The sequence below is a fragment of the Polypterus senegalus genome, chromosome 5 (genome assembly GCF_016835505.1).
Source record: "Polypterus senegalus isolate Bchr_013 chromosome 5, ASM1683550v1, whole genome shotgun sequence".
In the NCBI taxonomy this organism is placed as follows: Eukaryota; Metazoa; Chordata; class Cladistia; order Polypteriformes; family Polypteridae; genus Polypterus; species Polypterus senegalus.
In genome coordinates, this window is record NC_053158.1 from 203,671,629 (window position 1) to 203,685,163 (window position 13,535).

General features: G+C 40.0%; 1 protein-coding gene across 1 annotated transcript in view; it reads left to right on the forward strand.

The window, feature by feature from the left end:
- The window catches only part of LOC120529941 (dynein heavy chain 5, axonemal-like), a 370,325-nt gene that overhangs the window by 151,680 nt on the left and 205,110 nt on the right, over positions 1–13,535 (forward strand). The window contains exon 42 of the mRNA XM_039754150.1: positions 11,064–11,258. Within this exon, the coding sequence (XP_039610084.1) occupies positions 11,064–11,258 (195 nt within the window). The remainder of the gene's footprint in view (positions 1–11,063; positions 11,259–13,535) is intronic.

The following is a 13,535-nucleotide window of genomic DNA, read 5'->3' on the forward strand; positions in this document are numbered from 1 at the left end:
CCCCGGGCAGGGCGCCAGCCCACACACCAAGCACACACTAGGCACAATTTGGAATCACCAATGTACCTAACATGCATGTCTTTGGACTGTGGGAGGAAACCCACACAGACACGGGGAGAACATGCAAACTTCACGTGAACCCGGGTCCCTTAACTGCAAGGCAGCAGTGCTACCCACTGCACCACCATGCTGCCCTTGTTTCACCATGATAAAAAAAATGACTTAGAAAAATCTTCTTTGCTCTTGTTTTTCTTTGATTCAAATTTTTCTGCCTCATTTTGGTTCTGAAACTCAATTGTGTTGTCTCTTGATTTTGATTCTTGGCCCATTCACTCTCTCCATTCCTCTTGGTCAGGCCCCAAAAAGAGAAGTTGGCTTTAAAGGTTTGAAATGATCTACAGTACTTATCTATCTATCTATCTATCTATCTATCTATCTATCTATCTATCTATCTATCTATCTATCTATCTATCTATCTATATTATATAGTGCCTTATCTATCTATCTATCTATCTATCTATCTATCTATCTATCTATCTATCTATCTATCTATCTATCTATCTTATCTATCTATCTATCTATCTATTATCTATATCTATCTATCTATCTATCTATCTATCTATCTATCTATCTATATATCTATCTATCTATCTATCTATCTATCTATCTATCTATCTATCTATCTATCTATTATATAGTGCCTTATCTATCTATCTATCTATCTATCTATCTATTTATCTATCTATCTATCTATCTATCTATCTATCTATTTCACAAAGAAGAGGGTTATCTTAAACCTCTGGTTTGTTAACAAAAGACAATGTTAAATTTTCATTTCTCTAAAGACACAATAACAACCATAGAAAAAATCAAAGAAATCGATCAAAAGATCTCAGAAGATGTTGTCTTCAGTTCTTCTTTCCTCCTCTGCTCCACTACTTCCTCCAGCAGGTCCAGAGGGTCTCCCATAACTGAGTCTGCCTTCATAGTTGGCTTGTGTTTAGTGTTATATTTCGAGTTTTTACTTTTAAGAAATCTGCACAATTTCTAAACTCCAATTGTTTCTCCGTCATTCTGGAGTACAGAGTGTTGCTTGATGAGGGGAAAAAATGAATTGAAATGATTTTAGCACAAGGCTACAACAGAACAGAATGAGTAGAAAGTGAGGGGGTCAGAATAGAACATTAGAAAGGCCATTAAGCCCAACAAAGCTCGCCAGTTCTACCCAAGTAATTCTTCTCAGTTAACATCAATGAGTTGACTTCTGAAGGTCCATAAAGTCCACCACACTACTTGGTCTTCTTATTCCACATGTCTGCGGTTCTCCGTGTATATAAAAACTTCCTAATATTTGTGTGAAATTTCCCCTTAACATGTTTCTAACTGATGAACCCAAGTCACCGTCTCATCCACTGGACTAACTCATCCCATAATTTTAAAGTCTTCAATGATGTCTTCTCTCCTCTTCATCTTCCTTTGCTCAAATACTTTCTGAAGGCACCATATCTGTGCCAGGCGTAGCTCTGTGTAATGTTTAGAAATCGTGGGCAGGCGTCTACTCACCCTGCACGATTGAGTTGCCAGTCGCACACATGCGCTCAGACTGTATGGACACCTTTGGTCTGATTAACATTCGACGACGTGGTCGCTCAGACTATGCGCGGTGTACATGATGGTCCCGACAGACAGAAGCCGCTGGCTTCTCAAAATGTCAACCAAGAACAGAGTTTCCTTCCTGTCTCTTGACATACTGTGCTGTGAAACCACAAAGAAAAAAAGTTGTAACTGGACATGCGGATGATCGAGGAGCGGACACTATGGTCAGTCTGTTTTATGGAGAATTAGGGAGCACGTAGTCTGCGTAATTTACCAATGTTTGGTTCTTCTAGTAAAGGTTTCCTAAGGTGCTTGTGTCATTTAGTTGCATCCATGTTTCTATATGATATTTACATTTTTGAAATCTAAAAATGTGAGAATGACAGCGACAACGGCAATACCCAATGTAGAATATACGGCAATCAATGCACAGTGCAATTTTGTAGCGACATCAGAAAATGCGCTTACCCTACCAGACAGCCGAATGAAATATTTGACATGACTGAAATTCTTCCAATCGTTATGTTCATTCCGGCATCGCAGCTCCTCTCATACTTTACGTAAAATGATGGCCGATAAAGATGAAATTTGAGCCGAGTCAGAAAAATCAGTCGGCGACTGCCAAAATCTCACCGTGTATGCCCACCATACGAAATACCTGAGAATGTATTGCAGATATCTAAAAATACAGACAGACATTTTCAGACGTCTTGTTTTAAGCTTCAGAAATCTGAAAAACGTCAATTCATTTTAAGTTATTTGAATTGAATTTTGTAGTTCTAAATCGTAACGTGAGCTGCCAAGTCTACCACTGGGTTCTGATGATCACTTTAACGTCCCCCTTCTACGTTCCATTTAGGCCTCTTGGTGGCAACGCCCCTTCATTTGTAAGCGATTCGGTTTTATTCTTCCGGAGTCGTCCTTCATCAGTTTCACTTTCAAGCTCTTGTAACAATTACGTTGGTGTCTTAGCTACAGGGTCCTGACCCACTAAGGAGTTCCTTTAAGCCCCAGCAAGGCAAGACATGAAAAGAATTTTAATGAAAAAGGGTCCACAGATGAGACGTGTTCGAGATAAACGTCAAGAATCGAAACTAGAAAAGACAGCCGACGAGCCGTCAAGTTTAAAACGCTAAGAAAATAATCAAAGTCTTTTAACCAGAAAACATTCGTTTGTACACAAGAATACAAACCAATCAAAATAACACGATCTTAATGTCAGATACTACAGAGTAGAAAATGCCGGTCTTTATTCTGAGTCGCTGAAAAGTGTCACACGCAAGGCCGGATTAAGGTGGGTGCTATTGATGCTGCAGCATTAGGCCCATTCCTGAAATAGGCCCAGATGAAAACAGATGAGAATTTTCCGGAAGCTGAACAGTTTTCCTTTGCTATATTAACCTCAAAATAATTCTTAGAATGAAATTTGGAATGCGACTTTCAGACGCCTAGACACAGCGTTACTTATTATACAGTTACTATTGTTCTTTACGCTGTGACGTAACTATAAAGTCATTGTGTTTATTGTTAACCAAAGATTTCAAGTTAATGCTATCAATTTTACGTTAAACAGTTTACTTAGTAATTTAGCTGCGTTTTTTGCAATATCTTGGGAATTCTTGCCACTTTATTATTGTTCGGTAAGTGCCACGTAGTCAATTTTTCACCTTGAAAGTTAGTTGTATGGTAAAAATCGATGGCTATTTAAATGGTTATCTGTAAAGGTAAAACTAAAAGCCGGCCTGCGGGCCTGGCACGGATGTGTAGAATTTTAAAAATCCTTGACAGGATTCTGGTCTATAATGAAATTTAAATCGTGGACAAATTTTTACCCACAAGAGCCTGAACTGAGTCACTTTGACCCGATGTCTCTGCAAATTCGTTTTTTCTTACTCTGTTTCGTAAGAGAATTGCAAAATTTTGTGTATTTCATTGTTAGGTTTTCTGCATTAAGTGCACTTTTCAGACAATTGCTATTGAATGTTGATGCTACATACGTAGTTTGATGTTAATCTCGAGTTGTTACGATGCTACGTCGTTATTATTATTTTTGTTCAGTAAAGGCTGGCTGGTTGCATCGCAAGCAATTAAGACTCCTTGGTCGGTCTGAGTGCGCGTGTACGGTGAGTGTCGAATGCACCTGCGCCAATGCCGAGAACAAATAGGCCTTTTTTGTGTTGCAGCATCAGGCCCAATTTCGTCTTAATCCGGCCCTGGTCACACGTAACATACTCCCAGGGATTCTGGGAAAGATCACCGTGGCAACCGTCAATGCCCTACCATACACAACATGGCGTCGTGATTAGATGTTATCAGAACTAAACCTTGTAAATACTACATAATGAAGGAAATGCGTGTAAAATCCGTTACGCTTGTCGTCCAAAACCACACAGTTCAAGTTCGACGAAAGCAACAAAGATGAAAGAAAAAAACAGCACAGCATCACACTTTCATTGTGCTGACTCTCGTCGGAGTCGTCATAACCAGTTGCATTTATCAATGCCAAACGCATCCCAAGCTGTAAATTTCGTATCACTTCATCAGCAGCTCTTGGCCACCTGCTCCCAAATGTTTTATTTCAGGCAGTTGTAGGACGATGCATTAGCGTAATTGGACTGTTTCCACACGTTACTGCCACTCTGATTGCATCAAGATCACTGGAGAATTGCGCCTCATTTGCTTCGATATTATCTATCCTTCAGTATCTGCTCCTCTGACACACGTTCAATTGAAACACGTCTCCCGTGGCCGGTTTGACAGTTTGGGTTGCAAAGCAGTCATTTTTTATTTCCATTAATTCATTTGTGTGTGTTTTTTGTGCAGTCCTAAATTAGGCTTTTTATGTTCAACGTATGTAGTGATGGAATTTCACACTTCGGTTATTAGTTATATTCCAAAAACAAAAAAAAATGCTTTCATATCGTAATGATGATTTACTAATGCGATGCACTACTGACATATTGTAATAAAAAAACATAACAATGGTGTTTATTGTTATGTTTGGCTCTTTCACATTATAGATTCCACTCACAAAGGAAATGGGATTCATTGATTATTTTGTGTGTTGTGATATTGTATAGGGTGGCATGGTGGCACAGTGGTAGCACTGCTGCCTCGCAGTTAGGAGACTCGGGTTCACTTCCCAGGCCCTCCTTACATGAAGTTTGCATGTTCTCCCCATGTCTGCGTGGGTTTCCTCTCACAGTCCAAAGACATGCAGGTTAGGTGCATTGGTGATTGGTAAATTGTCCCTAGTGTGTGCTTGGTGTGTGGGTGTGTGTGCCCTGTGGTGGGCTGGCACCCTGCCCAGGGACTTGTTCCTGGCGCACCCTGTGTTAGGATATAGATAGATAGATAGATAGATAGATGTGAAAGGAACTATATGATAGATAGATAGAGAGAGAGATCGATAGAGAGATATGAAAGACACTATATGATAGATAGATAGATATTAAAGGCACTATTTGAATGATTGATAGATAGATAGATAGATAGATAGATAGATAGAAAGTTACTAGATAATAGATAGATAGATAGATAGAAAGGAAAGTACTATATGATATATAGATAGATAGATAGATAGATGTGAAAGGAACTATATGATATATAGAGGGATATGAAATACACTATATGATTGATAGATAGATAGAGAGGTATGAAAGACACTATATAACAAATAGACAGATGGATGGAATATGTATAACACTAACACAAGCTAACTATGAAGGCAAGCTCAGTTATGGGAGACCATCTGGACCTGCTGGAGGAAGTAGTGGAGCAGAGAAGTAAGGCAAAACTGAAGGGAATATCTTTTGAGATCATTTCAAATTTTCTTATTTTTTTATTTGCTTGTTATTGAATCTTTACAATAATTAAAATGTAACATTGTGTTCTGTTAACAAAGCAACCCTCCTTTTTGTGGGGCATTTTTGGATGTTTCAGATAGATAAATAGACTGATTATGATCCCTAACCTGAACCATAACCCTAACCTATGCATTCTGCAGAGACTTTTGGAAATTGAGCTCTATCTCAAAAACCTAACACTACATAAAATCTGTAGCCTCAATCTAGAAGTTAACCAGCTCCTGGTTTCAGAGGTACATTAGGTAAGATGATTTCTGCTTTTTATAAATTGATATGTAGCTACTGTATATACCGTATTTTAATCCATTCCTATTTATCATGGCACTCAAGAGTGGCAGTGACTTTTTCATTTGCAGGAATGCCAGAATGACAGGTCGCAGAAAGCATGAAAAGTTGGGACACCAACCAGGTTTAACTGAATAAAGTCTAACGAACAAAAACGACCCCTCTTAGGGTTCATACAAGCAGCCCTTTGAGCAAATAACAACAAAAGTGTTCAGCTCTTAGGCAACAGAATTGTGGGTCTTCTCACTGGAGCTTCATCCAGCGGGTCTTCTTCCCAGGCACCCGCACCTCTTATGGTGTGCAAACTGGAACTGGGCTTAGTGTTCTCGCCTTCCTGCAGGGAGAGAAGGAGAAGAAAATGAACAGTGACGGCACCTCCTCTCACCCCGGCGGGTCATCACATACCTCGATTAAGCCTTGAAGAGATCCTCTGATGCACACATGTGACACACTCTTCCATCCATCCATTTTCTAACCCGCTGAATCCGAATACAGGGTCATGGGGGTCTGCTGGAGCCAATCCCAGCCAACACAGGGCACAAGGCAGGAACCAATCCTGGGCAGGGTGCCAACCCACCGCAGGACACACACACACACCAAGCACACACTAGGGCCAATTTAGAATCGCCAATCCACCTAACCTGCATGTCTTTTTGGACTGTGGGAGGAAACCCACGCAGACACGGGGAGAACATGCAAACTCCACGCAGGGGAGGACCCGGGAAGCGAACCCTTAAGGGTCTCCTAACTGCGAGGCAGCAGCGCTACCACTGCGCCACCGTGCCACCCGTGACACACTCTTGTCACTATTTATTTATTTATTTATTTATTTATTTATTTATTTATTTATTTATTTATTTATTTATACCACATATTTGGTATCTGGACTGTTTCCAGCAATTAGGCACATTTCATGCTTTTGAGAAGGTTTTGATGCTTGACTGTGCTGTTAGCATCCATGCGCTCTGAGGCACCTCCTGCTAGTCGTGTGACTTGGTTCACCATGTTACTAGTCCTTGTGCAGTAAAGGTGGACAGCAGCCATACCAACTGAGCTTCAGTGTATGTCATTCACTTGAAGCTGGGCATGTTTAGGCCGAGCCAATCCTCACATGGCAGACCATTTTGGAAGAAAACTTTGGGCTTCTGCTGAAAGAAGTGTGGGTTTGGCCAATAAGGGGCGCATACCCTGTGGTCTGTGTGTGGATATTGGTGCCCTAGTGCCTAGTGATAGACCTAAAACTGAGGATCTGACTTTCTGTTACCATTAAAAGTCCTTGGGTTTCTTTCGAAATGAGTAGGGTACACCCTGATGTCCTGGTTAAATTGCCCATCACAATTCTGGCCCCTTAATCATCTCAGTAATTGTCTCTTTCTCTCTCTCTCTCTTTAACTATCTAATAGCCAATGTGTGCACTGGTGCAATGACGGCTGTCATCGCATCATCCAGGTGGGTACTGCATTTTGATCGTACCCCTCTGTCTATGTAAAGCTCTTTGGGTAGTGACAAAAGTGCTAAATAAGTTAAATTTATTAATAATAATAATAATAATAATATTATCTATCCATCCATCCATTATCCAACCCACCATATCCTAACTACAGGGTCATGGGGGTCTGCTGGAGCCAGTCCCAGCCAACACAGGGCACAAGGCAGGAAACAAACCCTGGGCAGGGCGGCAGCCCACCGCAGTGCAGTATTATTATTATTATTATTATTATTAATAATATACTAATACATTTTCTTTATGTATTTATTAAGGGGCTTTGCCCCCTGCTCGCCTTGCTTGCCATCCCCTGGGCAGGCGCTACATGCTAGCCTCTTTGCAGTTCTGCCACTCACGAATGGGGATGCAGATGTACAATTTAAACAAATTGTTATTTTCATGGGAATTGTTACATATGCATAATAGAACTAACTATTTTACATTATAGCGAAAAAACAGTCGAACGTAATAAATTGAAAGTAAATTCTGTTTCATGTTGCGTTAAAGTTATTTGTTGCGTAATACGGTTTTGTTCTGTTTGGCTTTGAAATTAGCACGCAAATACTTTTTAAACTTACACTTTTACTGTAAAACTTTTTTTTTTAATAAAATTTTCGTCAATATCATGTTGAATTTTGATTCTGTGTTTGGTCTTTCATCGTGACAACATAACATATAACTGCCCTACCGTGAGTGAATTTCGTTTCTTTCTCTCTATTAAATAATCCAACTTTTTCGAATGTTTGTCCCCGTGATTTTTAGTCATAGCAAAAGCTATTCTAACGGGAAACTGTAAACGTTTTAATACGAATGGCTTATCGAGATCTCCTTTGGTGTCTCTTGTTATCCCCTGAAGATGTACTACATTACCTTTCTTGGATACATCTTTCTTTCTTTCTACAGTAATTCGTGTGGAGGAAGACTGCACAGTGTTAAAGCTTGTAGTTATTCTTCGTGATATTGTAAGTTAATGTTTTCATCTTCCGCACCATCACCACCAACTGTTTCAGCAGAGTCTACTGATACGCATTTAACCAATCTGACGTGTAACCGATCGACAATTTTTGCGTTAATTCGTTTGACTTCCTCGATTCTCGGTGCTAGGATTGCCCGTGTACTCATATTTTCTGTTGATAACCCTTCGAGATGAAATTCTTCAGTGAGATTTGGACATAATACGTCTTCTTTAATTGGGAACTTAAAGTGAGGAAAACAAAACTTTATAAGAACTGAGTGTATAGAAACTGTGTCTGACAAAAGCATTCACACGAAGGAGAGGTGAGAGGACCGCGGGCGTGGGCTGTGAACCAGAAATGGTGGAGAGGAGGGCAGGACTTGAAAAAATCTCTTCCAAAAAGTCTTGTTTCGTCGCAGGATATTTTTTTATTTAATAGAGAGAAATTTTCTAACAAATTTTGCCGTGAGATGAATCTGCTTTGCCGGTTGTCTTACATGAGCATGATGAAGGCCCGGTTTCTCTTTGTATTCCAATGTGCAGAATCATTCCCGTTAATTAACTCATTAACAGTTATTTGATAAGGTAAATGATGATCGAATAATTTTATATCATAAAGAAAGCAAGGCGTGATGGTTATATCGGTGTTTTTGAGTCTTGTAGTCCTACGTATTTGGGGAAAATTGTCTATGGATTTTGATTGGCTGAGAGATAGTTCTTCCAAATTTGATTTTTCACTTTCTAATTTGTTTTTACAAACAGATTAGAATCAAATAACGAGGGAATACTGCAGTGTTTCTTAAACGGATTTTCTTGTGACCCTAAACCTGCCCTTCTTAGTGTGTCTCTGAGGCCCAGTCCATGTTGACCGTCCCTTTGGTGAATCGCTGTAGATAGTCATAATCCCCCCAAAGAGAATCACCACCGTTGGTCATTATACCCCTTTGGAGAATTGCAGGCAACAGTCATAGTGCAGTGTCGCTTTCTTAAGGATAAGATTGAGCGAACTCCTGGCAAGGACAGGAGTTATTCTGAACAGTCAGCGTGGGGTCAGAAGACTGAGGTTATGTTTTACTAACAGGCTGGAATTCTATGAGGAGGCAACAAAAGGATACAAGCAGAGTTGAGAAGATGAGATTATTGATCTGGACTTTCAGAAAGCATTTGATGAAGTGCCACACAAGAGCGTCAAATTAAAAGACGTGGGACTTCAGGGTGATGTTTGTAGATGGGTGCAGAATTGGCTCAGACAGCAGAACAGAGGGTGATGGTGCGATGAACCTCATCAGAATTGGCCGATGTTAAGAGTGGTGGCCAGCAGGGGGCCGTGCTGGGGCTGCTGCTATTTTTAATACCTATAAATGGTTTAGATTGGAATATAAGGAACAAGCTGGTTAAGTTGGCAGATGATACCAAGATAGGTGGATTAGCAGATAATTTGGAATCCATTATATCATCACAGAAGGACTTGGGCAGATTTATGGCAGATGAAATTTAATGGCAATAAATGTAAAGCATTACATGTAGGAAGTAAAAATGTGAGGTTTGAATACACAATGGGAGGTCTGAAAATCGAAAGCCCAGCTTATTAAAAGGACTTAGGAGTCGTAGTGGACTCTAAGCTATCGACTGGCCACCAGTGTTCAGAAACCATGAAGAAGGCTAACAGACTGTCAGGTTATATAGCGCCTTGATCTGTGGAGTTCAAGTCACAGGAGGTTCTGCTCAAGCTTTATAACACACTGGTGAGGCCTCATCTGGAGTCCTGTGTGCAGTTTTGGTCTCCAGGCTACAAAAAAGGACATAACAGCACAAGAGAAGGCCCAGAGAAGAGCAACTACGCTGATTCAGGACTACAGGGGATGAGTTATGAGGAAAGATTAAAAGAGCTGAGTCCATCACTTGCACTAAGATTATGTCTTATTAGGGCTGAATACACAATGGGCGGTCTAAAAATCAAACGTACACCCTATGAGAAGGATTTAGGAGTTATAGTGGACTCTAAGCTATTGACTTCCAGACAGTGAGCAGAAGTCATTAAGAAAGCTAACTGAATGTCAGGTTATATAGCGCCTTGAGGTGTGGAGTACAAGTCACAGGAGGTTCTGCTTGTCTTTATAACACACTGGTGAGGCCTCATCTGGAGTCCTGTGTGCAGTTTTGGTCTCCAGGCTACAAAAAGGACATAGCAGCACAAGAGAAGGTCCAGAGAAGAGCGACTACGCTGATTCAGGACTACAGGGGATGAGTTATGAGGAAAGATTAAAAGAGCTGAGCCTTTACAGGAGATGAAGAGGAGACCTGACTGAAGTGTTTAAAATTATGAAGGAAATCAGTCCAGTGGATCGAGGCGGTGACTTTAAAATGAGTTCATCAACAACACGGGGACACAGTTGGAAACTTGTGAAGGGGTAAATTTTGCACATTAGGAAGTTTTTCTTTACACAAAGAACGATAGACACTTGGAATAAACTACGAAGTGGTGTGGTAGACAGTAAGACTTTAGGGACTTTCAAAACTCGACTTGATGTTTCTTTGGAGAAATAAGTGGATAGGACTGGCGAGCTTTGTTGGTCTGAATGGCCTGTTCTCATCCAGAATGATCTAATGTTCTAATGTTCTAACCTACAACCCATCATGAGACACTTTACAAACCGTACACTGACCTTTCCTATTGAATACGACAGCAAGTCCTGGCGCTGCATGACCTGTGATCTAAAAGAAGTTATGGAATCCAGTATATCAGATTGTCCCTCTGCTCATTGTGATCAAGCCTCATGCTCCAGTATGTTTCAAATTGCAATCCACCCCCCCTCCCTTTGTAAGCCTGGATAAACACCATTAATGTTGTCCCTTTCATTTTTGTTCTCTGCAGAATCCAGGATATGCCGGTCGCCAGGAGCTCCCAGAGAACCTGAAGATTCAGTTCCGCACCGTTGCCATGATGGTGCCCGACCGAGCCATTATCATGAGGGTAAAGCTGGCCAGCGCTGGATTCCGTGACAATCTGATTCTCAGCCGCAAGTTCTACACCTTGTACAAACTCTGTGAGGAGCAGCTCTCAAAGCAGGTAGGCTTGGTCGTTCTCAACATCGTGTATATGTCCTGATGCTTTAGGTCACTTACTGTTTTTTGTGAAAATAATAATTTTATCTGTAGCGGGTTGGATAATGGATGGATGAATGGAAGTTGCAATAATACTAGGGTGGTCCTCATGTTTTGCCCAAGAGGGCTGCAGTCACTGCTTCTTTTGTTCCCAACCCAATTTCTTAATCAGGAGATAATCCTTGCAATTCCATGCCATTCTTAGATTTTAGAGTTTTCCTTTCTGTAGATACCATCCATATAATTTTCAGATTTGAGCAGATTAGTAATTCTTAGCTCATCACATTTTTATCTTCCATTGTTTCCAAATATTTTATAAAAAACGACATTTGTGATGACCACACAGGTGGAAAAACGACCACATTAGACGGTCAGTGGCTGATTTTTTTTTTCTTTATTTTGCTTTATACAATTTCTCATATTAGGAATTTGTTAGTTTTCACATACCCCTTGGGGTCAGAGCGCAGGGTCAGTCATTGTACAGCGAGCGCCCCTGGAGCAATTGAAGGTTAAGGGCCTTACTCAAGCACCCAGCAGAGTAGAATCTCTCTTGGCAGTGACGGGGATTCAAACCGGCAACCTTCGGGATACCAGTAATGAAGCTGCTGAATGTGCAAATAGAGATTAGAGAATCTTAACAAAAATGAAGCACAGAAACGTAAAAAGAGCACAAACTGGCTCCTGATTAAGAAATTCAACTGGACCCCAAAAAAAAACCTGCAGGATTGAATTGTGGACCCTGGAATAAAGTTTGGAAATACAGTAAGGGGCAAAGTCTACATCTGGAGCTGGAGTGACAGGGTGACAGATTTGGAAGCAGTGGTGACCTTATAGCCCTGGTTCATCCTGGAGTTCCAGACATCTGGACTTTCCACCTCATTCTGGTGCTTCAAGAGCTTTGGTTACCTACTATAGACACATGGATATGAAAAGTACCAGATGGTTAGGAGAGAAACTATATAATAGAGAGATAAATAGCTATAAAAGATAGATAGATAGATAGATAGATAGATAGATAGATAGATAGATAGATAGATAGATAGGAAAAGCACTATATGATAGATAGATAGATAGATAGATAGATAGATAGATAGATAGATAGATAGATAGATAGATAGATAGCATGAAAGATACGATAGATAGATAGATAGATAGATAGATAGGTGTGAAAGGCACTATATATATAATTGATAGATAGATAAGTGTGAAAGACAGTATATAATAGATAGATAGATAGATAGATAGGAAAAGCACTATATGATAGATAGGTGTGAAAGGCACTATATAATAGATAGATAGATAGGTGTGAAAGGCACTATATATAGATATATATATATAATAGATAGATAGATAAGTGTGAAAGACACTATATAATAGATAGATAGGTGTGAAAGGCACTATATAATAAGTAGATAAATAGGTGTGAAAATCACTATATATAAAATAGATAGATAGATAGGTGTGAAAGGCACTATATATATATAATAGATAGATAGATAGGTGTAAAATGCACTATATAATAGATCGATAGATAGATAGATAGATGTGAAAGGCTAGATAGATAGATAGATAGATCAGCCAGTAACTGATGTGGACCCCGAGTACTCGTACCAGTGTACCACCTCCACTTTGTTATTATTATTTTCTTTGTCCATCATTACAATCTACGTGGCGTAAGTAACGTATAAAAGGAGTATTTTTTGGCTGTTGTGTTCCTTTAACCTCATCGTGATTCGAGCTTTGACAGTATGTAAGCCAGACAAGCACTTGTAATGTCCTGATTAGGATGTGCTCTTGAGCATTTAGACAATTTAAACCAGTTGTGTTTTATTCCTCCCTATTTTAAAGGAAGGTTGCGAATGATGAAGACATTTGGAGTGATTAACCAGAGCTGCTTTTTCAGTTTGGTCCCTCATCAGACTTTGGCGTTTGACAGTTTGTAATTATGAAGTCTCCATGGGAGGAGGGGGACGCATTAACTGAAGATTACGGAGTCATTTGTAGCTCACAATTACAGGCTGTTAAAATGCATGTGAGGAGTCATTAATAATTACGCAGGGCTTCTTATGATTAGTACTTTCAACTGGCATGCCAAAGCCTGATAATCATCTTCAGGAGAGGAAACGAAAATCTGATTGAGGGTTACACTCCTCTACAAATTGGTCACGTTTCTGTATTGGGCTTAATCACTCAAGAAAGAGTATTTCTGTACTGTGAAGTTAATCCAGATAGCAGTACCCAT